General features: G+C 39.9%; 1 protein-coding gene across 1 annotated transcript in view; it reads left to right on the top strand.

Moving 5' to 3' along the window:
• Nucleotides 1–26,001, top strand: part of LOC111340144 (serine/threonine-protein kinase SMG1) — a 47,137-nt gene extending 21,136 nt beyond the window's left edge. The window contains exons 39-79 of the mRNA XM_088736808.1: nt 315–494; nt 1,125–1,507; nt 1,835–2,005; nt 2,548–2,682; nt 3,255–3,349; nt 3,778–3,876; nt 4,367–4,529; nt 5,014–5,094; nt 5,191–5,291; nt 5,717–5,870; nt 6,438–6,557; nt 7,109–7,377; nt 7,801–7,974; nt 8,530–8,629; nt 8,845–8,917; nt 9,113–9,180; nt 9,349–9,453; nt 10,787–10,872; nt 11,363–11,510; nt 11,710–11,803; nt 12,611–12,709; nt 13,134–13,252; nt 13,659–13,751; nt 14,391–14,585; nt 15,160–15,256; nt 16,311–16,483; nt 16,584–16,698; nt 16,838–17,151; nt 17,268–17,377; nt 17,955–18,027; nt 18,168–18,260; nt 18,692–18,868; nt 19,291–19,415; nt 19,888–20,095; nt 20,860–20,958; nt 21,075–21,174; nt 21,388–21,484; nt 22,067–22,173; nt 22,526–22,738; nt 23,152–23,255; nt 23,743–26,001. Of these exons, the coding sequence (XP_088592934.1) occupies nt 315–494; nt 1,125–1,507; nt 1,835–2,005; nt 2,548–2,682; nt 3,255–3,349; nt 3,778–3,876; nt 4,367–4,529; nt 5,014–5,094; nt 5,191–5,291; nt 5,717–5,870; nt 6,438–6,557; nt 7,109–7,377; nt 7,801–7,974; nt 8,530–8,629; nt 8,845–8,917; nt 9,113–9,180; nt 9,349–9,453; nt 10,787–10,872; nt 11,363–11,510; nt 11,710–11,803; nt 12,611–12,709; nt 13,134–13,252; nt 13,659–13,751; nt 14,391–14,585; nt 15,160–15,256; nt 16,311–16,483; nt 16,584–16,698; nt 16,838–17,151; nt 17,268–17,377; nt 17,955–18,027; nt 18,168–18,260; nt 18,692–18,868; nt 19,291–19,415; nt 19,888–20,095; nt 20,860–20,958; nt 21,075–21,174; nt 21,388–21,484; nt 22,067–22,173; nt 22,526–22,738; nt 23,152–23,255; nt 23,743–23,820 (5,588 nt within the window). The 3' untranslated portion in view covers nt 23,821–26,001. The remainder of the gene's footprint in view (nt 1–314; nt 495–1,124; nt 1,508–1,834; nt 2,006–2,547; nt 2,683–3,254; nt 3,350–3,777; nt 3,877–4,366; nt 4,530–5,013; nt 5,095–5,190; nt 5,292–5,716; nt 5,871–6,437; nt 6,558–7,108; nt 7,378–7,800; nt 7,975–8,529; nt 8,630–8,844; nt 8,918–9,112; nt 9,181–9,348; nt 9,454–10,786; nt 10,873–11,362; nt 11,511–11,709; nt 11,804–12,610; nt 12,710–13,133; nt 13,253–13,658; nt 13,752–14,390; nt 14,586–15,159; nt 15,257–16,310; nt 16,484–16,583; nt 16,699–16,837; nt 17,152–17,267; nt 17,378–17,954; nt 18,028–18,167; nt 18,261–18,691; nt 18,869–19,290; nt 19,416–19,887; nt 20,096–20,859; nt 20,959–21,074; nt 21,175–21,387; nt 21,485–22,066; nt 22,174–22,525; nt 22,739–23,151; nt 23,256–23,742) is intronic.
• The last annotated feature ends 1,332 nt before the right edge of the window (nt 26,002–27,333 follow it).

The raw sequence follows: 27,333 nt of genomic DNA on the forward strand, positions 1-27,333 counted from the left end.
TTAATTGGTAATAAACTTAATTCTGTAGTTTCCTTCATGTTAAGGGTGCTTTTGCGCTTATCTGAAAACGGCTGGAAACGTCGGATGTTATTCTTTTTACACGTCGCTTTTCAACTGATTGTCGAGAAACTAACGCCAGACGCACAAAGGTTCTCACAAGAACCAATCACAGCTAAGGAATCCGATCGAAGCATTTGAGATAGACCATTAGTAGATTTATACTTAATCCACGTCGCTTTTGTCAAGTAACTAAAGATGCTGTCATTCTGAAAATTAATGGCAAAAAAATTATTCTGACTTTGGCCCCACAACAGACATAACTCCTCAACTGTTCTCACGACTGAACCACCCAGAGAGTTATGTGCGGCAGAGTGTATCTGAGTTGCTGTGCCGTGTGGGTCAAGATGCACCACACCTGATAGTTTATCCTGCAGTGGTTGGTTGTTCCACATCTCTCCCAAAGTACTTGCTGAACAAGGGAAAAGAAGGCGAAGGTAAACATTCCTTATTAGTTCCTTACATTTTCTTTGCGATTTTCACCCCAAGAGTTAACGAGACTGATGCTCGACGAGTTCGCGAGAAATTTTCGAAAAGTATCTGATGAATCTCGTGGCCGAGACGAAACGCCGCGTCATGCCAGCCACCAACCTATTTCACAAATATTTGACAGTTTTTCAAAGAGTTAGTTTGCCCTAAAATATTATTCTATATGGATAATGTCAACTTTCCACTCACCCTTCTCACAATGCATTGATACTGTTAAGATATTTTAAATGAATACGAGGAGCTGAGACCATTCAAAGATTAAGGAATTAAGGAGTAATACTACTTACGTGCAGATGAGGTTTGTGTTTGATATGGTTAAGATGTTCATGTAACAGATAAAAAACGTGAAAGGTGATGCTGAGGAAGTGTCCATTCGTTTTATACCAAATCCTTCCTCCCTGATCTCCTTTATACCTTCGCAGCGTCGTTAGGCACAGGTGAAAACAAACTTAACACTGCAAATTCCAGTTTGTATGAGCACGGCAGAAGTCCTTGAGGGCTATTACGCGCTACACGAGTTGATTAAGACCTCTATTAATCACGTTTTAATAGTCTTTTTTTGTTGTTATAATTTTAAGGTTTGCTTCCACTTCTTGTGCCCACCGCCCCCGATGTACCAGCAGAAAACAGCCAAAATCAAGGTAACCAGACGAGTGAAACCCAAGGCATCAAGACAGAGAACGATGCGTTGACTACTTGCTACCAGACTATTGTTGAATCCATCAGGACACACAATCCTCAGCTGGTCTCTGAACTACAGGGATTTATTATGGAGCTTCGTAGAATCACTCTGCTCTGGGAAGAACTGTGGCATGGTTCACTCATGCAGACTCACCATGATGTGACAAGACGGCAACAACAGCTTGAGGATGAGATCAAGCGGGTCAGCGGTAACCAGAATCTGACCAATCAGCAGAAGGCTACATTGATTAGAGAAAAACACATTGCTATCATGAAACCAGTGAGTGTTGTTGTTGTCTTTTTTTTTTCAGAACTGAAGTATGTGATATATTGCTGATGTCCCAGTATGAAAATTCAGCTATCGCAGAATTCATATTCGAATGTTCATAACTCAAGTTGCCTGTTGACCGTTAACTCACTTTTGGGAACGGAAACGTTTGTACCCATTTTTTTTTCTTTTTTGGACATCAGAGAGGGTTGCTGAAGAATTTTTGCGTTATATTTGCTCTTTAAATGTCTTCTTTGTTGTCTCTGTTTTGCTGCAAGGCCGACGGGTATCCCAAGAAAGTATATTGCAAAACGGTCACGTAATTCCTGTTCCTTCCAGGTTGTATTTGCAATAGAACAGTTGAACAAGATAACTTGTCAAGAACCTGGCACACCTCATGAACAGTGGTTCCAGATGAGTTACAGTAGTGCTATTCAATCAGCACTTGAGTCTCTACAAAATCCACCTGATCCCGCGGACCACAGATCCAGCTGGGAGCCCTTTAAACAGGTTATTCAAAGTCCTTTGTGTGGTCATGTTTATTTGTTTTAGCTTTATAAGAGGGTTGGCTGGGCTTTTCCCAAAGTTTCGGTGAAGGCCGATATTGCTGAAAATAGGCCGCATCTCACTTGAGTGGATACCAGAAAAAGCCAACAAAACTCTGTTAAATAATGGGCGGAGTTCACTGACCGATGGTTCCTCCATTTATACAACTCCATTGAATTATCCAAGAAGCTGACAAGTGACATTCGCTCGAGTCACTTCTGTCTAATGTCTTATTTTATTGGACGTTGCATGTTTGACCTTCTTACGGAAACATTTTCCAGCGCTAATCAACCAGCTTTTGTAAATTGCTTGTCTAAAGCATCCTCAAGGACCCTTTCTCGTCACCTCCTTGGTGTTCTGTTTTCTCATTTCCAATTTATCATTCCGTCTAAGATAATCTTTCCTTCAGCATCGCCTCTTCTTACATGACCAAAATACAACGAGAACTTCCCCTCAAGTCAGTCACTGCACATGTAATCGTCTTTGTTGGTTTTTTATACCTGCAGCTTCTGCAAGCTTTTCAAGCGAGATCACAAAAGCGTTCAGCGTACACTCTACATATGGATGAGATCAGTCCTACATTATCCAGTATGAAAGGCTCTGCAGTATATATGCCAGGCCAGACACATTTCAGTGGAAAGGTAACATTATTTTGCTTGTATACATGTAGAACAGGACAGAAAGTGGTTTCTAAGCTTTCGCGGTACAGTACTTCATGTCAAATAGGGTGTAAAAGAAATGTTGCAGCAGTTTTGTCCATTATATTTAGTTTTACTTATTATTTGTCAGAAACGTGGTAGTGGCAAGCAGTTACCGTCTGCATGTTGAAATTACAATTTCAGACCAATAAAAACTTCTGCTAAACGCTACCGTTACATCTAATTTTACAAACAACATGAACTAGCTTTCAAAAACTGTTAGGCTGACCAGGTTTCAAAAAACTAGATTTTAATCCATTTGAATCTCCAGTTTTGTCCGTCTAAGGCTTACCTCATTTAAGTGTGTGGGCTTTACGTTCCTCTACAGTCTAAGCAGTTACATAGGTCCATTGGGCTAAATTTTGTAACATGACTCCCTTATTGCTGTTCAACGTTGAGCTAACTTGATTGTCTGTTCCTGAGAATCCTATCTGCCCTTTTGAAGGTGATGTAGGACGTTAGCAAAATATCTGAATGACTGTAACTAAATCTTAATACATTTTAATTTTGAATAGATCGTGACCATCGATTCTGTCGTAAGAGATGTGAACATCCTCCCCACTAAAACCAAACCCAAGAAGCTGGTATTCGTTGGATCTGATGGGCAGAGGTGAGAAAACGGATCTGCTTTATTCTGTTTGCATGATTCGATCTGTATTAGCAAGATTTGGACAAATGCTGCAAACAAATCGCTTTCAAAATTTCATTCGTTTTCAAGGTTTCTAACCCTTGCTTTAAAACCCACATGTTGATAACTTTCCAAGTATTCTATATTGCCCGAAAAAAAAAGGATATTTTGCTTGTAGCTCGAGTCCTGATTTCAAAACAAAGGATGGATGATGCAATTTTTTCCCCTCACACCCACGACTGTCAGTCCAAAGAGTTTGTTACATTTTTTTTTAAGTCCTAGTGTTTGCTTTCGTCATCGGTGATGAAGGTCAAATTCAAATTTGGTAAAGAATTTCGAAATGAAATGTGCGTGTGAGTTTTATCTTCGATATTCAGTGGTGTGTATAACTTCACTCTCTCTTTATTCAGGTACGCCTACTTATTTAAAGGACTTGAAGATCTTCATCTTGACGAACGAATCATGCAGTTCCTCTCCATCTGCAACAACATGTTTACCAGAGTTGACAGGTGAGAAATTTATTGTAAATCGGTGATACTGTCACTTGAGGTTTTCAACCTTGATGGACCACTCTTTCAGCATCCAGATACTCCTAGCTGGAAAAATTAAGTAGATTTAATGCGGTGCATAAACCTATGCACTGATTTCGAATACTTTTACTTATCCTCAACCAGAATTAACAAAACAAATCCAATTTTTAACGAGGAAATCTCTTTTTTATTTTCAAGTAGCTGAAAGGCGGATAAGATAAGTTTCATCCCCACGCTTTGTCGTATGGGTAAAACCTACCGCATTGTAGCTCTAAGTCGTTCTGCTATACCAGAAGTCAGTTATTGCTTGACAACTGGCACCTAGAAAGGACTAGCATCTCATCCAGAGGATTAGCGATAATTTATTCCGAGTCGCTTTCTGCTGAAGAAACAGAAACGCTTCAGCGATACTGAGCCACTGGGTTCGTGAGAGTGAATATTTATGATGACATGTCTTTGCTCTCTTCAGCCACAATTCCCCTCTGTTCTGTGCTCGTCATTACTCGGTCACTCCTCTTGGGCCGCGGTCAGGTCTTATTCAGTGGGTAGATGGAGCTGTTCCTGTGTTTGCGTTGTTTAAACGCTGGCAGCAGAGAGAAGGTGCTTCCGCAGCATTGATCAAAACCGCACAGGTAGGTTCAATGTGAAGGCAGTACAAAGCATTTGTTCTTAATGTAATGAATTTTGGACATCGAGGCTTTTCTTTAGATAAATGATGACTACTGCGAGCTCTGCAGGTCGTGATATATATGTTAGTTTTTTTAGATTTTAGAATTTATATTGTTAATTGATAAATAATAGTTGATTAGATTAGTGTCCCCAATTAGCTTGTGCTTGTACAGCTAAATAAAGTATTTATTATTATTATATATTACATGCCAACATCACCCTCTCAACCGACCACCCTCTCCTCTCAGCAAAATATACGTTATCATCTCCTTGCAATAGAGTGTGCTATCCAGTTTGGCTCCATGAATTATTGCTAGCATGAAGACGTTTGATGAGCATAAATCCAAAACTTTGAACGTCTTTGCTTATTAACTGAAACCTTCTGGTTACTGTTCATTCAAATTAGCGTCGAAGTTGAAATTTTATGGCGTTTTTGTGAAATTTCAGGGTGCGAATCCACAACCTCCTCCCCCCATGAAACCAAGTGAACTATACTACAGCAAAATGACTCCTGCCCTCAAAGACAAGGTAAGGCTGTCTCTTAGTCAGGACGAAAACTTATCAATGGTTTGTTTTATTTCAGTTGGCTCTTGCTATAAGAATCACATATTTTCTCATTTACAGGGTATCACAGACCTGAACAGCAGAAGAGAGTGGCCTCTCAGCGTAATGAAACATGTTTTGGAAGAACTCATGAAGGAAACTCCCAATGATCTTCTGGCAAAGTATGTCGCTTCTGTCTTATCGTTACTCCTGCTCTGATATAGTGGTATGAATAACTTGGAAAAAATCACTCAGGTTCACCCTCTTCCACTGATTTGTAACAGACAATTAGCAGTCAAACTCTCCCTCAATTTGAATGATTGAAAAGTTGGAACTCTGTAGAACGTTCTCAAGTTGCCTTGAACTTCGCAGAAGTATTGGTTAGATTTTTCAGCCGGAGGGGTCCAAGTCCAGCGTCTCACTGCAAACGGGAAACATATCATGTTTTTTTTTTTACGAAGGTTTTGGGGGTTGGTACCTGCTCATTATGATCCCCGCACCTGAATGGAAGTATTTTGGAAAGTGGTAAAAAAAAAAATGTACAGATTCCAACATAACTTCTTTATTCAATCACTGATTTTATGAGACATTTTCGGATCTTTTCCAGAGAACTGTGGTGTTCCAGCACCAGTGCAGCAGAGTGGTGGCAGATGACACAGAGTTATGCTCGGTCCACGGCTGTCATGTCCATGATTGGTTACATTATCGGTCTGGGAGACAGACATCTGGATAACATGCTGGTGGACTTTACAACAGGGGAGGTGAGATATCTTAGTCACTCTTTCCAAATTTTTATTACGATTTTAAGAGGCACAAAGCGTACAAGTCCATTGAAGAAGTGAGGGGGGGAGGGGGAGGGGGGTTTGGCAGTGCAAGTAAGGATAGCATTATGTTTCAGTCTAAAATGTGAACCTCGTGTAACTTGGCTAAGTGTGCGGGGCACACCAGGTAAACCTACATCAAGGGAATTTTTTGTAAGGAAGGTAAAATGTAAAACTGGTGGGAGTGGACCCTTGGCCTAGATTAAAGAACTTTCTGAAAGCCCGGCGAATGGCTCTGGGATCCCTGGGAAGATGGTCTTTCGCTCAAAAGAACATCTGAAGAGACGGTGTTATGGGCAGATCAGGACCGTGGATTTGTGAACCGGAGTTTCATTTTCAAGTTTCGATGCACTCTGCCAGTCAGTAGGAGTTGCATTTTTCCGGTAGTCTGAGCTTCAAAAATATAAGTTCCATTTTCTTCAGGTACGCTAATACATCGTCATTTGAGTAAGGTGTTTATTTTGCAGTAAATCTTGCTGAGAAATCATATGCTTCATTTTTTGTTAGGTTGTTCACATTGATTACAACGTTTGCTTTGAGAAAGGCAAAGGACTAAGAGTTCCCGAGAAAGTTCCATTTAGAATGACACCAAACTTAGAGACTGCTTTGGGAGTAACAGGAGTGGAGGTATTTGTTTTTGCGTGGAAAAAAAGTAGTAAGTCGTGTATGTGGGTATGTTTTTCATGTTTATAGGACTGATCACTGGGCATGAGGAACTTATGTGGCACAAGTTGTTTTTCGTATAATGTGATTTTCTTGTTCTGCAGTTAACAACTTTAATTCAATTTAGTCAGTTTTTTGAGAACAACAGTTGAAAATTTTATTGTGCCCTTGAAAATTTGGTATTGATAATTGCGTAATACAAGTTAATAAATTATCATTTCGATGGGATTTTCGAAATTCAAAAAAGAAACAAACGTTTAGCAATTCTCAGCTTACGCTAGAAGACATCGTAAATAAACAGGCACAGTGTGCCGATCTGCGAATGAAAATGTTTTTTTTGTTAAAGGAGCTATGTTACGACATTCTCATCTCAAAAGGTGTTGCTTAGATTTTTCAAGGTAGCTGTCTGGTATCTGTACAAATCTGATCACTCTCGTACCTTTTTGGTTTAAGAAAGGGACTCAACGTATCATGGCCCAGCTTCTTTAAAACTGCCTTGATTTTTTTTTCCTCAGGGAGTTTTCCGTCTTTCTTGTGAAGAGGTTTTGAAGATTCTGAAGCAGGGTCGTGAAACGCTGCTCACTTTATTGGAAGCTTTTGTATACGATCCTCTGGTAGACTGGACCACAGCCAATGACACTGCTTTTGCCAGTGCATTCTACGGAGGGGGTGCTCCGGGTGTCACTGACAACAAAATGAACAAGAAGGAGATGGAAAGAGATGTTACACAGAGCTTGTTTTCTTCACGTGTGGCGGAGATGAAAGTCACTTGGACAAACAACAAGTAAGGACCCAAATTAAATGTGACTTTCCTAGAGGTTGAATAACTTTATGTCCACAATGAACTTATAATCTTCTTGCTAAATGGACAGAGCCCATGTTTGATTCATATTTTGACCGGCACAGACAGAGCCTTTCGTGTAGTTGTTATTTGGAGTCGTCTCACGATATTCCCATAGCCGCTGATCAGAGAATTGTTCGTGTTTCACCTTTCTTATTGGCGACTGCGAAGGAAACCAAAATGGAATTTTTCCAATTATAATATGAAGCGTAACCTATCTTGGGTGGTTTGTATACTTTGAGCATCTGGATAAAAAGCCGATTTTTTTTTTTATCATACTTTAAAGCACTCCCTTAAAACAGGTTTTTCTTGGGTACCTTGTAAATACTTATTTCTAACAGGTGGTTTTAATCTTGAATGAATTAGGGATGAATTGCAGTCTGGCATGACTAAGCTGGATGAACAACTGGACACTTACTTGGCGTCACTGAAACAGTCGAAATCTCTGGACGTGGCCACTGAAGAACTTAAAGATCAGCAGGAAACTCTACAAGCGGCCATTAGTAATCCTCAACATCCCTTACACATGGTACAGGCCAAGTAAGTGGACTCTAATGTCATTGCCTCTGAAAATCCTCTTTGGGGAAGTAGTAATAAAGTATGTATGTATGTATGCATGCATGCATGCATGCATGCATGCATGCATGCATGTATGTATGTATGTATGTATGTATGTATGTATGTATGTATGTATGTATGTATGTATGTATGTATGTATGTATGTATGATGTCCTTTGAATTTCGTAAACTAAAACCAAAGAAATTACAACGGTCAGTCAGAAATAGAGGTAATTAGCTCAGTACCCAGTGAGAAATTAAAGTGGAAAAAGTTAAACTGCGTAAAGCGTGGGAAAACGCGCATGACCAAGTCGCGATTGCTTCAAGTTTTCCCTCTGATTGGTCGAGACGGTCATGCTAGTTTTCAAGACCAACCAAAATGCGAAACGAAGCAAGCGGACCCGTTCGATCCCGAATTACCTAAGCCACTCACTTGAAAATTGCCCAACCTACGAAGGTCTTTGTTTCCTTCCGTCTTCTTGAGGTAATTACAGCACCATTTTTAAACAATGCATGGTTACGTTTTCTTTCTTAAAGATTCGATGAAAAGAGGAAACTGCAGGCCGACCATGATGCAGTTCTGCAAAGCATCAATGAAAAACTTGCAGAATGTCAACAATGGCAGGTTCAGCACAAGGTTAGAAATATTTCGTTTGTATCAGGGGATGAAAAAACTAAGAGATTGACTCCAATTTGTGTCGGATTGTTTTTATGATTTAAGCAGTTTTGCTCGATTTATTTAGATTTGCGGAGTGACAAAGGTACGCAAAATGGCTTTCCTTCAATCTTTTAAATTTAAGTCAGACGATGCTTGAGTCTTTTAAATTGCTCTTACAACTTTTTTTGTTTCAGGCTGCAATGGGGACTGTTCATGGCCCAAAGCTTGCGGCTCTTGTTGGTGAGGTTTTACAGCCCCTTGATCTAGGTAAGGAAAAAAATACTTGTAACGCTAGCGGTTGATTTGACATTACAATGCGTTACCGTCCGGTTAGTCCGTTTTCCCTTAAGAACGATTTGCTGAAAATAACTGAGTGAAGGTATTCTTGTCTACACGTTCAAAGTCTTGTTAGAGACGGCTGTTGCAAAATAACTAATTTCCTCGCTTACTGTCAATGATCAGGTCTTCCAAGCTTTGCTCCAGCGATCAATTTCCTTCAGGGTGCAGGACAAGGCCACATTGTCAGCCAGGTAAAGATTACAATAATGCGCGTAAAAGCTCCGTTCACTTTCTATGTTTTTGCCCAGAAGTCCTGTACTTTACATCTTTTTTACTCAGGTGCCGTGCCGATAACATTGCATCCTTTATTTTTTTGGTGACATGACCTTTTAATTTGTTGTTGTCGTTTCATTGTGCAGTGCGAGCAGCTTGAAACAGAACTGTCAGGCTTACTTCATCAGGGACGTACCATGTTCCGCTCATGTCTGGATTTGCTGCACACCTATGCTACTGTCACGTCTCTCGTAAGTTGACCTCCTCTTGATACTGAACAGAGAATGTCTTGAAGGTTGAGCTTCAGTTTATTGGTCTGTTTCTCGCAACAGTTGTTTTTAAACCCTCTTCGACTGAGTGTCGTAAAGCTGAAAGCAAAGCGAGCGCGATTACTAGTGATAGGGTAACACCGCATGGAGCCAGCGCGAACTTGAGGGAAGAGGTGATTGGTCTAAGTTTTGAACCTGATTTGATAGGAAGTTAAAACGAATTTAATAATTAATTAATTTAATATTATTAACTTAATATAGCGCCCTTTAACATTAAAATGATCAAAAGCGCTTTACATGAATATAAGATATATCTCTAAAACTTAATGTAAAATACACAATTGATACCCCCACCCCTTGGTAATATGTCGTTGCTGAGAATTACTTGTCCTAAGCTAAGGTAAAAAGATGTATCTTAAGTTTCTTCCTAAAAATACTTAATGATGTTATTTCTCGGATATTTGCTGGAAGGTTATTCCATAGTATAGGGGCAGCAGAATAAAATGAGCGGGCTCCTAATGTAGATAACATGCGCCCCTTGGGACGCTCCAAAAATAATGACGAATTAGATCTAAGAGAATAAACAGAACACGACTTAATAGACACTAAGTCACTAATATAGCTAGGTGACATATTATATATAGCCTTAAATGTAATAATAAGAATTTTGAAATAGATGCGGTAAAACACAGATGGCCAGTGAAGGTTATTTAAAACTGGTGTGATATGATCAAACTTTCTAATGTTCGTTATTAATCTGGCTGCAGCGTTCTGCACTCGTTGTAGTTTAGTTATATGATACTTGGGAAGGCCATAAAGTAGGCTGTTACAATAATCAAGTCTGGATGTAACAAAAGCATTAGCTAATGTTTTAAGGGATTCCTGTGAAAGGTGTTTAGAAATCCTACGAATATTGTGAATATGGTAAAAAGCGGTCTTACAAACTTGATTTATATGAGTAACCATACTAATTGAACTGTGAAATTTATGGACAAATCTTAGTGGGTGGGGAAGCAAAAGCAGTGCAATCCTTGATTTCTTTCAACACTAATCAATATTTCTTTTAACTAATCAAGAGATGCAGGGGACGTTTAAGAACCCACTCACGAGATTACTGTGATGTGGTCTGGCCTGTTTATGTTACGGCGCATTTGAATATATATACATAGAATTTGCGCCTTAGAAGTCAATAAATTATTATTAACACTCAGTAGATGATCACTCTATACCGTTATTAATTCCATGAACGTATCTTCCCCGTATCAAGTTTGCAACAAGTGTCAAAATCTTATGTGGTAATCATTGTGTCTTGCAGTTTCCATCCGATTATGTACAGCAGAACAGAAGCTTTGAATGGCAGAGTTGGCTTCAGTCTTTGGTGGAAGATTCCTCAACAAAGAAGTATGATTTTACTCTTGTATCAATAACGAAATGATTATTATCATGGGACAACAATTAGAAAAGAAAAGTTTGAAATGATGAGATTAGTGTCGTGTTCTCCCAGCAGTTGTGCAGACAGCCTCTAGCCTCTAGTCTTCCACGTTTATATTGAAGAAAAGAGCAATAATAACAAACTGCTTTAAGGGGGAAGTACTTGATGGCGCGGGTGAGGCTGGAAAAAGCCTTACGGTCCTCCGAGATGCGAGTTGAAAGAGGAAAAAAAAGGAAGATGAAGAATGTTTGTGTTATGATGAAATGGGAGTTGATAGTGTTTGGTAGGGTCGGACAGAAGTATTTGGACCTAAACCATGAAGCCAAATTATTTCCCGTCGGCCCTTCAACGCGGTCATTAAGTGCGTTATATTTTCAACAATAGTTTACTGGGTATTAAATCAAAGGTGTAAGGAGAAGCTAATGGTTAATGGTTAAAGAGCGTATGTTCTTTTTCTAGATGCCAGGAAGTTATAGAGGAGAGTGAAAAGCTGCACAACAAACCTGTCGCCGACAGTCCTCTTACTTTGGCTGAAGTGACCGGGTTTATGGCCATGGAAGTGAAATTACAGAGCAGTTTGACAGAACAGAATGCTAAGTTTATTAAGGTACGTGGGTCCGTGAAGTTGGTATATTTGGTATATTAAACTTCACTTGAAATGGTTCTGGTGAAGTTGAAACTATATGAATAGCATTTTAATAACTTGTTATGGAAGTGAACGTTTCAGGTTATTTTACAACACGGTACAGCCGTTAATCAGGGTATGACTCATGATGTTTGTGAAATCTGATTTGTTTCTTGCACAGTTCTCTGAACGTCGAAAACAAGAGAGTGTCGAGACAACATTCCTAAGTAAGGCTGTGGGTGAAGCTTATGCTGCCCTGAAAAAGTACATTACAGGTAAATTGTGCTACAGTGTTTTCAAAATACCCGGAAAAGCTGTTTAGTTTTGGGGATAGTTTTGTGCCGGCTATAGGTGTTCTTTTAATCTGTAGTCCCTAGGAGTGACTGGTTTCTAAATTTCTCTTTACACTACAGCCCTTGAATTAAATGTGAAGGTTATAAGAATAAAGGAAATGATCACCAATTTAAGAAGCTCCTGATTGACAAACAAATTCCCCTCATTAGTATCAAAGGTAACGTAAAGCGAACCATGTGGAGAATATGGATATTAATGTTAGGGTGTTAAGGTTATTACATACACTTACTGATGACATCAACTGGGCTGAACCTTTTATGTGTTCAAACAGACCATGCTATCGCTGATTTCATCTCCATTGTTAATTATAACATAACCAAAGTAAAGCGCGCGCTCTGATTGGTCAATTTAGCGTCCCCCATTTGCCCATGGGTGTACGCTGCTGACGTGAGCAAATGCAAAGACTATTTTTCCGCGCTTGCTTGTTTTTTTTGGCTACGTAAGATTTGTTAATTAAAAGGGAACTCTTTAGCTTTAATGCATCAATGTTATGTTATAAAACAAATGGTAAACACCACAGCGTACACTACTGAGTTATGGATGCGCTTGGGTGGTTTGCTAAGCACTCAAGAAGCTAGAGTCGCTCTCGGCTATCGTCTCGAGCGACTCTTACGCTTCTTTCGTCCTTAGCAACCTCTCGCGTGCATCCATAACTCAATAGTGTACGCTGTCGTCTTTACCATTTGTTAACGAGTGCATTGAGTCCCATCTCATGTTGTGATTTCTAGGGAAGCAGCCTGCGTCCTACCGTTGTCTTACTGGTGTACTGATTACTGCGTTGTGTTCCTTGAACAAGAGGTGTCTGGCAATGGAGAATACAGCCAAAGGTAAGGAAGGCCAGGAAAAAAAACTGTCTTTGGCTTTAAAACGGATTTTTGTTTTCTTCTCTTCTTTTACGAAAGTCTGCATCGTTGGATTTCCAAGCAACAGTAATCTAATTTACTTGTTACACGCCACTTGATTACCTGTTGTGCGATGACATAGATAGCAGGGCTGCTGACTGTTCTATTTATTCAATGGCTGATGAGTAATAAGTTTAGTTTTGTTTGAGCGAACTTTATAGACCTGATTGTGTGTGATTTTTATTCATCAACCTTTAGTTAACTATTATGTCAGAGTTCAGTGTTCTTCGGGTAAATTTCTGGTAACTGCTACTTACCTGGATTTTTGTCTGATTCATTAGTATCATTTTCATTGATTAGCCAAAAACAATGATTTAAAGTTTTACTACTTTTTCCTTGTTGCTAATAGTCGCCAAAGACAGATTATCTGATCTCACATCAAGAGAAGGAGACTGGTTTCTTGACGAACTGTGCTCCATGAGCGGGAATGTCAATCAACTATTATTGTTATTGAAGGATCATCAAATGGTAATGAAAACTATCCTTTGGCTGAACTATTTTCTTCCCAGAGTTGTTGAGTGCTTGAATTCTTCTTACTCTTCTAGTACACTCTCGAACCTTTTGGTTTTGAGAATTTTGATTATCATTTGACAAATATTGCGTAGATGTCACTCCAAATTCACGGGGGAAGCAACAAAGAAACAGATTGTCATCAGTTGGCAAATTGATATTCACATCTCGGGAACGAAAGGTTTAACGTAGTGTTGTGTTAGAAAACATCCGTTCCCCTGTAGAGAGGGTTTTTTTGGTCCGAGCTCAGAAAAAATGGACTCTCTTAAAACACCAGTTTCTAGTATGGAAAATTTGTGTGGTAAGAAAACTTCACCTAACGGCAGTAGCAGCACTTAAAGCTCAAAACTAATTCACTCAACAGGAGGTAAAAGACAACCAGCAGGCCATTCTTGGACAAGCACAGTATTCCATGAAAGCTGTTTTAACAGTGCAGAGGGTTTTTATGGCTTTACAGGTATATCACTATCTTGAAGATACTTAAGCACCTAAATGCTGTTGAATGTTTTTTGTTTGTACGAGTATGGAAGAGGCAGTGGTCTAGAGGGGCTGGACTCCGGGATCGATGGCCAGGTCGTTGATGTGTGTTCATCGGCAGGGCTTTTTTGCTCAACCCAAGAATTTAAGATAAGTACACTAGCAAACTTGACAAAGTGCGTTGGACTAGCATCTATTCATGTGGAAATAGCAGTACTCCTTAGAGTCTCCTCATGGTAAAAAAAAAAACAAACAAACAAACAAACCAAAACGGTTTAAAGTTCGGGTTAGATTCAAATGTAGACAATGTTACGCAAACTACTTGGGTCGCTGATACAGTGTCTTTCTGATGCTTTGTTCGGCCTTAGGCCACTTGTTATCTGCTCTTCCACCGCCCTGTCAAGTTTGCATTTGAAACAGACTCGCACCCAACAGAGATTGGCTTCTTAGTTATATCTTAAAAGGTAGATCGCTGAAAATGCTGATCATGGTTAGTTATGATGAAAAATGCACCAATGAAGTAGGGAAAAAAAAACTAGTTCGAATAAGAACATACAACAGTGGGGATGAAGCCAGTTTTTTTCAAGTCTTTAAGTTACGATGATGATTTAATTTTCAGGAGCTGATGACAAACTTCAGGACAATCATTGTCCCAGAAGCATTCAAGAGCATCTATATTGAAGACCCGAGTGTGTTTACTGTAATACAACAGGTTCAGACTGTGGCTCATACACAGAAAATAAGTTTGAGAGAACTTGCCGAGAACGTAGAAGCTCGTCTTTTGGAAGGACACATCTCTAGTGAGACGGCACAGGTGAAGGAAAAATTTTACTGCACTAGAAAATTTCTTGAAATCTTCCCTCCTGTCCCTCATCTCTTTAGTCTTCTCAATGAAATCTGTGGAAAAAGCTGCCTGAGTCTCTTCCTTTACCTAAATCTCTTCCTTTACGCAACCCTTTACGTAGCCAGGAAGCAATTTCTCCTACAAAATAAATGTATTGTCAACGAGAACAGTGATGAGAAAAAAAGGAAAATTTCAACTAGGAGATTTCGTCAGAGTAAACACCAAATCTTCAGGGCGAAAATGGTAGGATATGTGTGGCAGATTACAAGGATTGATGAAGAGATCTTGCGAAAGAGAGAGTGGTAGCTCCCGTGTGATAATTACAGAATTTACCCTCGTATTTTTGTTATGATATCGTACAGAAAGGAAATGAAATCGAAGAAAATTATCAAGTTAAGTGGACTGTTTGTGTGGGACACGAAATTCTCATAATTAGCCAATAAAGAAATGTCTTTTCATCAGTTGGGAGAAGAAGCTTTTAGATGTTTCGGTTAAAGTTACAAGATCACCGCCGAATTCACTGTCGCTGTTTCTTTCGTTATAGAAACACAGCCCAGAGGAAGTTGATGCAGTAATTCAAGAGTTGCGTACGCAGTTTGAGAAGCTTCTGCTGACCAGCAAAATATCTGGCTCTGACTCAGGTACAGCACATTTATCGATCGAGGGTTTTCAGCTTTGTAGGTTCGAATAACGAGTTTGTAATGGATAAAAAAAACCAGCAATTGTACATGCAAATTGGGTTTGTAGCTACTGATATCGTGTCTTCGTGTCTTGTTTGTAGCTCTCTATCGTGTCATGTTTGTAGCTACTGATATCGTGGTATCGTGTCTTATAAACTTCTCCTTGGTATTAAGTCATTGACGGAAATAATAATAACAATAATAATAATAATAATAATAATAAAGGTCTTTACTAAGAATTATTGTGCAACAGACGTGCAACAATTAACATGAATAGAATGAATAAGGAAAAGGAAAAGGTATTAGTTACTATTGAAAAGACATCTATCAATAAAAACTGATTTAAAACGGCTTTTCTGAACCGTAGGTAAAATATAATTATGCGACCTAGTTCTCAACTGCCGGGTTCTCTGGGGAGGTAAGAGATCGCTCAACGCAGTGTTGGTGGAAGAGATCCTTTGGCATAATTTCTTATAAATATCATGCACCATGGAGAGACATGAAATTAAAAGACCTGAGTCAGTTACTTCTGTTGCGCATTTTGGTCGCCAAAGATCAATTCATGCAATATACTCTTAGGTATTGAGTGAGTGTAGGTGGTAATAAATGTTATCGAAGGGGATATGACTGTCGAAGATATGAATCGAGCCAGGCCTGATGATCAACCTAATGATTAGCGCGTTAGATATCAGGTGGATTGAAAGTCTAGGTCTGTGCTAAGGCCAGGGTCATTCTGTTGTTTTCTTGAGCGACAAACGTTTCTCGCATCTCGCAAAGTGCTTCTCTCCAGTTAGGAGTATAACTAGATGCTAACAAACTGTCGAGAAACCTAGCTTGACTAAACTATAGAGGATAACCGTTTGCTGGACTTGCTTCCCATTCATGGGAAGTCTAATACTCCCATTTGCTTCATGCAACAGAAACTGGCATGAGCATTAGCAGCTATGCCAGTCATTTTGGTATGTAAGGCTAACCCTGAAATGCTTTGTGAGCTAATCTTATTGTGTATTATTAGGTGAGGACAGCAGTAGTACAATGACATCTGGACAGATGCTGTTGGCTGGATTCAATGGTCTGTTTACCAAAGTTGCTAGTGAACTGTCGGACATGTTTACAGCTTTTGAGCGAGTTCACTTTGACAAGCGCGAGTTAAAGTTTGACGTAGTACGAGATGCACAAAATCTCCAGGTGAAGATCCTTTCATTTATGTCATTTCAGAATACTTTGAATATATATATTTTTTCAACTTTTGTCAACTTTTCAATTATGCTTTGACTTCATCTGGCAGGTAACAAACAGTGCAAAAAATGCTGAACTCCTCAGCAAGTTGTTCTTTCTCAAGAGGCTGGAAGTCATCATCTCCTTCTTCAAAAGCTGTAGACTGGTTACCTTGACACTAAAAGGTAATTTGTTACCTTTAAATAACAACCATATTGTATATTAGTTATCGTGAAAGGCTAGTTTGAGATGGTCTTTCCTCTGCATTTATAAAGTGTGAAGTCTTTATGCTCTAATATATTATATCATGTATTTTCGTTTCAGGTGTGTCTCACTCAGGAAGCATGCCGGGTGCTGCAAACTGCACTACTGAGCCGTCGACCGACTTGTTTACGAATTCGGACAGCGGTCATGGTGAGAACAAAGTCTGGAATCCCGACAAGTGCTACAGTGAAGATGACCTAGCAGTACATGTGAAGCATTTTATCGCTGATTGCGTGCAGCAGTGCATTATGGGCTTGCCGTCCCAGGCTCTGGCTGCGGTGATTATCAAGTTCGCCATAATATTGGGAAGTAAGGGAGACAAAGAGGTTCTCAACGAGGAAGGTGTTGTTATACTGGAAGATTATTGCAAGAAGGTGTGTAGGATTTAAGTAAAGTGTACGAGTGAGTGGAGGTATCGTATTTTAGTGAGAAGTTTCACTGTTCATATTTATCAACAGGACTCACTTGTTTTTCTTTTTTGTATTGCAAGGTTGTTGATGGCAATGTTACCAGTGGAATGATTAAGTCGAAGCAACTCTCGCAGATTACAAGCTTGACAAGTTCTTATGACGTAGCCTGGAGAAAACATGACTTTGCTAAGTACGAAACTAGATTTTTGCTACACTTTGAGCGCTTGACGTGACCAGCATCTAACTTCTCCTTACTAGAGCACCTCTAAAACACACATTAAGGTCATGAGAATAAAGAAAATGCTCTCCATCTGAAGAGGCTCTTGATTGTTTAACAAATTCTCCTTGTCAGCACCTTAGGAAATGTATAGAGAACAGTATGGAGAATATGCATTCTGATGCTAGTGTGTGAAGGGTATGCATCATTGAGTTAATATTCTGGAGGATCGGAGTGTTTTAAGGGATCCTGCAAAACCCGATCGCAAATAGAAGAGGAGGAAATAACTGTTGTGATTCGTTTTATGTGAGGTTCAGGTGTTTATGTTTGTGTTTTTGGGAAGGATGACTAATGAAATTGAGATTGACATCGGGTGAAAGTAAGGTTTATATACGAAACTTGTTATTAACACTGAAAACACAATTCAGAGTCCCAATTCCTTTTGTCAGACTTCTGTGGAAGGGAGTTAGTCTTCCTAAACAACGAACCTATTGTTTTCCCGAGCCACAAGTTTTATGACTCTGTTTAATGTCTGTGTGTCTGTTTCTAGACGTCTGGATAACAACATGAACATTTACAAAGGTGTAGTACAGCGGGCTCAGCTTCAACTGGCCAGATTTCAGGTAGAGTGCGGCTACAGTTACAATTTTTTTAATGACTACTGACGTTTTTAAACGTCGACATGCACTGTTATGATGTAGTTGTTGAGTAATGAATTATCTTAGAAGTATGTCCATATTCCTTTTTACTCCGGCCTTTTTAGTGGCTGTACGAGGATAATTTGCTGCAATGTCCGATGCGTGGAAGCAGCATGATCACACCAGCACGAGCTACTATTATGGCGGACCTCAAAAAGGTTAGGCTCATCGTATTAAGGAAAGAAACGCGTTATTTTTCGATAGTTGTATTTCTTCTTGTGCGAGATATGCATAGAAGTAAGGCATGACGTTTTTCAGACACAAACAACGAGCGGAATTAGATTGCAATCACAAAGGGTGCGCTGTAATACAAACTAATCAATTAGGAGGCCCTCGTTTTAGCATTTTAAACTGAACGGTACACACAACTGATGCATAGCCAGCTTCATGTGGCTAATCACAACCTCAGTTAGTTGTTGTTTTTTTTTTCTTGTGTGGATAGTTGGAACTTTTTTTCACTTTACTTGATGACGTGCATTCGCAGTTGTGAGCGACAAGAGAGAATTTCGAGATAAAGACTGCTAGAGGTGTTGATTTCGAAGAGCTGTGGTCTAAATGACCGATGACGGTTGTTATTTTCTTTCTGTAGCGTGTCCAAGGACTGATTCATATGGATTCGGTTGTGAAAGGCGTGGAAGAGAAGTTAGCCGCTCAGGAGTCGAGTATTGAACAACGCCTCAAGTGGGCAGCCGGAGCAAACCCTGCATTGAACCCAGTGCTACAGAACTTTGAGCAAACTTTAGCAGCTAGAAAGATGCTGATGACAGTAAGTTAGAGCGGTTTTCGATTCACAGACGTAAACCCAACACCAAAGGTCATGACAAAGGCCAATTAGAACAAAGTTGAACATTTTAAGGAGCCAATGAGAACTCAAAGATGGTACACGCGGTTACCGACCTCCAGCGCGGGAAAACGCCATTGACAAAGTCGCGATTGGGTTTAGTGTTGCATCTGATTGGCCGATAGAGAATGGGTGGTGCGAGTTATTTTCTCGACCAATCACGGCGCGCAGTCGGGCAAAACTACGGCAATCCCGGACTACTTTCGACACCACCCTTCTAATAAGAATTTTGACAATCTAGATCTCTGTTGAGAAGGGTAGATGACTCTCGGCGTCGTCAAAAAGGCTCTTCCACGCTTTGCACGTGTTTCTCTCACTGCATCTTCTTGGTTTTTTTTTTTTTGTAGGTGGAGAGTAAACATTCTTCAGATATCTGCAGCTTGTCAAATGCCATACTACACTGCGAGGCCTTACGAACACACACAGCAGACGCTCTTGGCGTGGACAAAGTCATGACAACTTTGATCCAAAGGTACTTTCTATTCCTTATTGCTTTATTCTTGTTGTCAATGCTAGTTAGTTGATAGGGCTCTCCTTTAGGACACTTTTGTTTGTTATCTCAAAAGAATTTTTTTTATAGTGTGTATTGACAAATTTTAGCAGAGGGTCGCAGCGCGCGCGAAGCTCATACCACTGATAGTTATGATGATAACAATGAAAATGTTGATGATACTGACGACTACGCCGCTTCGCGTTGTATTTGTCCTCTGTAGGCTGTTTCGAATTACTCAGGTTTCCTCGATCTATTTGTGAGTAAGTTTCTCCGAAGAAAACCCGGTAAATTTATTTCGACTAGGCTACTTACGACGTCACCTCGCTAAATTACTCATTCTCTTTGGTGAATGCGTTCCTTTTTGCTTCAACCCATCGCATGGACCATTTTCTGCAACAATCAACTTATTTAGAGATGTACAATCATCACGAATCTCTCGTTGATGAATCAGGTGTCAACAAAGTTCTGCTGAGATAGAGAGTTGTTCCGAGAAACTTCATGACGTGACCGAGGTAGCAAAGAAAGTGAAAGTATCGTATCCACCAGAGGCGCCAATCACTCTAGACTGGATGAAGAACAAGTTGGACACTGTGGGACAGGAGATGGCGTCCTTCAAGGCGAGAAAGACACAAGTCGGTCAGGCTATCATGGCTAATAGAGTAAGTAACTGAAGTGATGCTGAAATAATGATTATTATGAACATGGATTGAAAAACTTCAAATGGTTTGTTGAACTTAAAAATCAACAAATGGTAGACACCACAGCGTACACTGTTGAGTTATGAATGCACGCGGGAGGTTGCTAAGCACGAAAGAAGCGTAAGTGCGCGCGGAAAAATAGTCTTTGCATTTGCTCACGTCTGCAGCGTACACCCATGGGCAAATGGTGGACGCTGAATTGACCAATCAGAGCGCGCGCTTTACTTTGGTTATGTTATAAAAAAAGTTTCTTGAGATTTCTAAGTTCGCCATTTGTAATCTGCATCTTCCTTTTAAAGCCTCAAACGGTTTGTTTTGAAAAGTTGTTGTAATCAATTGAAAGTTGGTTATCTGTAATCTCTTCGTCCTTTTTCGATTTTGGAAAATTTTAAAACTTTTAAACGGTTTGTTCAAATAATAAAAAAATTGGCTTAAAATGTTTAGGTTCGCTATTTTTAATACGTTGCTTCCTTTTCGGTCTCGGTGAAGTTTTGCGTCACTAATTGTTGTCTTCCTCTAACTTAGTTACGCGGTTTTCTTTTATTTGAAGGCAATTTTATTCATGAAAAAAAACGTCTCAAGAATCTTGCCATAGCTCTTTAACATGCTTCTTGAGAACTTTCCCGTTGTGAATCAGCAGAGCACGTAACACTTTGCTGTTCAAATGCACGTTATTTAACTGTTTAGACTAGTTTGTAATGTTACTTCTCTTTCGTGTTTTAAAGGACTCGATCAAGTTGCAGGCAAGCTCGGTGAAAACTATAATGGTGGCTCATCAACAGCTCATTGGTGATGTGAAGTCTATGTTGACTACAATGGCAAAGGTGAGACTCAGCAACTTTATTACTTGCAGAGCAACAAATTTGATTTATTCATATGTGGGATAGGAACTGTAGAACTTGCTTTTCCTTACTTTCCTTTTAACGCTTTGTTTTCTCAGGACGAAGAAGCAGCAGAATCTCGCCAAGCCAAGCTGTTTATTTCCACTCATAACCGCCAATCGGAAGAGTGTGCGCAGCTGATTAAAAGCATCCTGGCAGGTAACTGTATAGGCGCGTGTACTGCCTGCTTTATAGTTGTTTTTAAAACAAGAAAGCACTTGTCAATGAATGATTGAAATAAGAATTTGAATCAATAAGAGATCCGCTATGTATCAGCAAATTCTTTTAGCGTATGTTAAGAGACATGTAGAGCAAACGTAGAGAAATGCTGTTCGGAGCTTGTGGCAAGTAAGATGTTCTTGTCTTTTTCAGTTTGTGGAGGAAAGATCAGTGATGGCAAAGATCATATAGAAGATAACATTGCCGACATTAAGTCCATGGTGAAGTCCATCAAGTCTCTAGTTCAGTGGTGAGTTACTTTGGGTTTAACCCATTAGCTTCTAATTCTTTCCTACAATTGAACCCCCAAATCAAATATTATGTCAAGGGAATATAGAAAATGTTAAAGTAAAGAAGCTCTTGATTGTTAAGCAAATTCTCCTTGTCAACACGTAAGCAAATGCATAGAGAACAGTATGGAGAATATGCATACTGATGTTAGGGTGTAAAAGATTGAATTATTTGAGTCTTTGTAGCAATCAGTTGGGTTACTTCCTTGGATGATAGAGCTATTCACCTTAACCTTTTTTTTGGGGGGGGCAGGGGGGGAGGAGGAGGGGTTGAGATAAGGCTTTTAATCTCGTATTGGCACAAAAGTCACTTATAACACACCAGCGGACAAATCAATGAATGTGGCTCCCTCTCTCCAGTTCAAATGACTATTAGGGAATGAAAACTGACAGAACTACAGACACAAATCTTTGAGTAGGGGAAGATCCAAAATTAAGCGGATTCCACGTGTCACTCCAGCTGGAATCGAATACTCAAGAGTCAGAAATGGAAGTAAAGTCAACGTTGCCGTTAATATCAAACCCTGGATTTTTTATTCTAGGGTTCATGACCATCTTTTGTCACTGGCATCACCACTTGTTCCGGACGAGTCAGGCGCCAGTGGAGGGAAGACGCCCATTGCTGCTCCTCCTCCCACCTTTGCGTCAGGTATGTCTTCAGTATACTGCACGAGGAGCCTGAAATCGTGAAGATTCCCACTACGCATAGTTTGTCGAAAAACAAATATTATTAATCACTTTTGGTCTGAAATCGAACACAGATTTGAACCATCGGGGTTTGAAGTTGGGCGACACACTGGAATTGAAAAGGTTTGGCAGCAGATACAACTCCTTTTGATGTTATCCGGGTCTGAACGAGGATGGAGAAAAATCCTTTTAAGTTTGAAGTTGGGTATTGTTTTCAGGAAGCATGCCGCCCCTACCCACTCGTGAAATTTCCCACCCAGAGGCTAACGTTTACGTTGAACTATCTAATCTTAATTCGGTTCCTAATCCTCCAGCCCTTCGTCAAGGTAGCGGCTCCATCACGCCGAGTAGTAAGGAATCTGGATCATCGGATGTTGGTTCTCCTCACCCAGTTATCTTACAAAGAGACATGACAGCGAGTCCTTCAGGTGCTAGTTCACCAACTGCTTCTTCCAGGGTCATGGCAGTTGCAAGTCCCAGAAGAATTTCATCGGCTAATCTGGCGAGAGATCCCAGAACTGGCAAAGGTAGAAGAAACTCATCTCTCATTTGCGGAATGTGTTTTATACTCACGGGGCGTGTTTTTCATTTACTACCTTTCCAAGCTACATGCGTGCGCGAGCACGCAATGAAATGAAACAATTACTATAGTTAGGCAATTGTCTTTGTTTTGCTCGGTTCAAGATTTCATTCATTCATCTTAGTTGAGCGTAATGGTTCAGAACGCGACGCGCACTCAGTCGACCTTATCGCCTTAAAAGGACCGTAATGTACAGTGGAAATATGGTAACCTTCATCGGAAAAGACTACATCGCGAGACAAAAGATTATACCACAACCTTTTTTTTACGAGTTCATCCACGGTTTGGAATTGTTCATGTTTTACCACCCGCTCTATAGAGCACGACTCTGACAGTCTTGTTCTCTGTTCTGGTTTACAGCTCTTCAGGAGAGGAACACGTATGCGATCAGTGTGTGGCGACGAGTTAAAGCAAAACTGGACGGTAGAGATCAGGATAACAAGAAAATGTCCATTGCTGACCAGGTAATGAAAGGACCAAAGATAAAGTTCTGAACTGAGTTAAAGTACCTCGTCTATAGCTTTAGAGGGTAGGTGCTGTAATAGTATCAAAAAGAGGAGCAGATCGAGAAACAATTTCTCAAGGCACCTAACAACAGAACACCGACAAACGGGTGTGTCGATCGGACAATTACTGAAAAGGGAGGGGGGAGATAAGGGAAACACAGCCGGTAAGGCAAACTTTAGCACTAGTCAATGCCCCTTCCCTCCCCCTCCCCTCCCCTCCCCACTCCCCATATATCAATGTGGAAATTCTTGTTCATCAATTAGAATATCTCCTGTCTGGACACAGTTCAATTCTCTGATTTCTATGATAGATATCGTATAATTGTGTTGTATTCTTACTTGTTTAAGGAAGATTCAAGTTCTTAGTGGCCACTAAGCATGTTTGGAGCGTTAAAATCAGATTTGCGCCTGTATTCTGTTTGATTATGTAAATGTTTCCACATAGGTTGACTTCGTTATTCGTGAATCCCGAAGTGTGGACAATTTGTGTCAGATGTATGAGGGATGGACTGCATGGGTGTGACGTCATCAACATGGAAGCAGCTGTCAATATGAGTATGATGCACTTCAGTAGCAAGAGCTAACAAGGACCAACCACAGCCATCTTCGTAGCATCAAAGAAAGCCGTGAACACGTTCGGCAGCTTTACTAAGGCTACATACTGCCATGTAGCTAACAACAACAACAACAACAACAACAACAACAACAACAAGTATTTATCATTCAAAAGTAAACGGCAGGCCGGCGACCTTGCCTTAATGATGCTTGCACAACTAAAAAAAGAATTCAATTGTAATGGCGATACATTGTATGTGGTTTGGCGCGCCGCAAGCTTGGTTTAATTCTGTTCCTGGCGTTTGTTATGCCTTTGGTATAGAGAGGGAAAATTAGGTAGATAACACCTCTTGGCTTTGTGAATTTCAAATCCACCATTATTCCATTTTGCTTAGCAGAGGCACTAATAGCAAAGTTTTGAGAAATAATCAATTCCCTGGAAGTTAAAGAATCTAGAACTAAAGTTGTTGCAAAGTCTGTTGTCTACATCATAGATCAGAAAAAAGACTAACAAAACCTAAGATAGTGATTTGAAGAACAACAATTAACTATAGCTCCTTAGTTGTCCTTTCTACATCCGAGATTGCATAGGTGCATTAGTGATTGTAAGGTAGCACAAGCAACCATTTAGACCATCTGAAAAGGAAGCCTAAAAAAAAAAAACCCGCGGTTTTCGTTAACTATAATTGTTAAAGTACCTGTAACTGGTAAGTTAAAGGATCTTCAGCAAAATTCAAGAAAGTTCAACTAAACATTCCAAATGTAAGGAATGTTACGTAGAAACATTTGCTGTAGGGTAGGTATTCGAACGTAGTTTGGTAGACATGCTTCTGTCGAGGCCAACTATATCTCCTCCGGTGATCTTAACTTGTGAGAAGCAACACAGCGTGATAGCAGCACGCTTGCATTACTTCACCAGAGTTATTTGACCAGCACAGTTCGTGCTGCAAACGTCCATCAACCAGCAAATTTGGTGAATTTCTTTTTGAGCTTCGTATTCTTTTAATTCGTATAAGCTGTTTTTTCTTGTGTCGATTTTATTTATTCTTGATTTGGGGCTTAACGCTGTTTACTTTTCCTTCGTTTTATGCCAGTTAGTGTTTGATGTTCGAGGAATTTTTGAAAAAATGTAACTTACAGAGTGACCTTGCAGAATTAGCACTGTATGCTTGTTATGCTTTATCGACAATTTGGTTGATTTTTAAGCCTATGAGAATGTATCTGAGAAACTGCTCAACCCCACCCCCCCCCGGAATAATATGAATATTATTCCAGAGGGAATTCTTCACAATTATCGTAAGAACATTCCTGTGTAGAAGGTCTCTATTGTATTAAGGAAGACCAATCCTTTTGTTCACCGGAAAAACGCGAAAGTAATTTGCGGAGACCAGTCTCATTGAGGCGATAGAAACAACCGGGGGAGGATCCGGTCGGTTAGCTTGTTTTTCTCTTGTTCCGAATCTTTTCGAAATCGTCGCCAAAAACTAAAGAAATGTATTCCACATCTATTAATTCAACATCTATTGCAGATTTTTAAGCCTCAATCAGAGGGTAACTCTACCATCCCTTCAAACTGAAGAGTCTTCAAATTTGTTACTTTCACTTTACCCAACTTTACTGAGGTTACCTAGGGCATGCAGTATGAATTGTCAGCAGTAAAAACCTGTAATCGTGGTTAAAACATTAGCTCGATTTGTGCCCGACTAGGTTTGTAGGTTTTTAATCTCTAGCCCGAATATCGACTCTGTTGTGGTCCCTTTGTTTAGATCCTCACAGGGACCTTGTCTAATATGACCCTGGTAGGGCTTGTGGTGTTGGGTATTGTTGAACGCTATTTTTACAGTTGTGATTTTGACTTTGTCGTGTTACTGATAGCAGATGACAAACTCAGTTTCTTTTCGTTTTTTGGTAATTTTTTTCAGTAAGACTGAGGACTTGAATTAAACAAGTTTACCGTTGAAGTTTTCCCTTTGTCCTTCGCCAAATTATGTCAAACTTACGATATTTACTGCCAGAGATAAACCAAGTACTTAAGCTGCAATTCTATTCTTGTTGAGCATTTCATCTTTGAATTAACCGTTATATTGTGAACCGTTTGACTCGTTAATTTCTTCATTATATATGCTAATAAAATGTAACCAAAAACAAATGGCGTCCGTGCCTCTCCTGTGTCTGGGTCATTATGCGTCATCCTCAGGCTATTTTATTTGGTGGGTCAGCTAATATTGAGTTCCATCACGCATGCAGATACGCATTTCGGACGCAGTTTGGTGGGTCTCCGTAGCGCATGCAGATACACCTTTCTGTCATACTCTGCATTTCATACTAGGGGTCTTTCATAGACTCTTTTTGGCCCTTTAACATTTAAGAGTGTCTAGCATCTAATTTCTCTATACATTGTCAATACTGAATCAAACATGATGTTAGAATACAGGAATTGGCCATCCAATCAAGAAGCTTTTGACTGATTAATGCTCCTTGACAATACCAATGAAAAGGAATACAAAACAATATGGAGACTATATTTACTGATGTTAGGGTGTCAAGGGTTACCTTTTAGTATAGTAGAGATGACCATCACAGTGCAGACACTTGTTTTCCTGTTCACACATGGTGATTAAATGCATTACTGGCAAGTCAGTTTTAATTGGTCAGTTCAACATGATTGGAATTCGTTTTAGCCATGTGCAGGGCCAGATCCACTGAACTTGTCAAAAACATGCGACAAAGACAACTGTCGTGCTTCGGAGCTATTGCACCGGCTGGGTTATTTTCAATCGGTCTCTTCGCTGATTAAAATGTCGGACGACGCATCTCACTTCCTTAGTTTTTACCATTATTTTACCCGGGCTTAGTTGGCAATTTCGTTTTTCAACACTAGCATCAGTTGATTAAAATCGCTAAGGGCGATACCCAGTTCCCTATTTTTCCAAATAGAGATCACCATGTTCTCGTTAAGTCTTTTTTCTTGGGAGCCGCGCTCCCTCCTTTATTTTCGCCTCCATTCAAATCAATTTTAAATTTAAAATGGTGATTATAAGAACCCAAACTATCGATAGTAACAAAATCCTTTACAGAGTTCAGCCCTAACGCGGGAAGCTTCGTTTGGAAAGTGTTCATCAACCTCGCTCCCAGGATTTTATTCTCAAGACTGACTTTGCACGTGTTAATCCCTCATATAATTTACATTCTGCAATTCCTCGTAGTCTGAAACGATCAACTTTTCTGGGGAAAAAAATCTGCTAAACGTAGCCGGGAAGCATCGAGGAGATACGTTCGAACTGACAGCTAGCCACTAAGTTGATAACAGAACACACGGTAAGCAAAATGATAGATTGAATTCAACTTGTTGTTGTAGGATTCGCGTCATTCCTGATTTAAAGTTTAGAAAATTCACAAGTTTGCCGTTAAAGAATCTCGACACGCAGTACGTACTTAAATCTCCGTTTGAGGAATGGTAGAAATTTCGTCAAAGAACAGT

The sequence above is a fragment of the Stylophora pistillata genome, chromosome 10, assembly GCF_964205215.1.
Source record: "Stylophora pistillata chromosome 10, jaStyPist1.2, whole genome shotgun sequence".
Lineage (NCBI taxonomy): Eukaryota > Metazoa > Cnidaria > Anthozoa > Scleractinia > Pocilloporidae > Stylophora > Stylophora pistillata.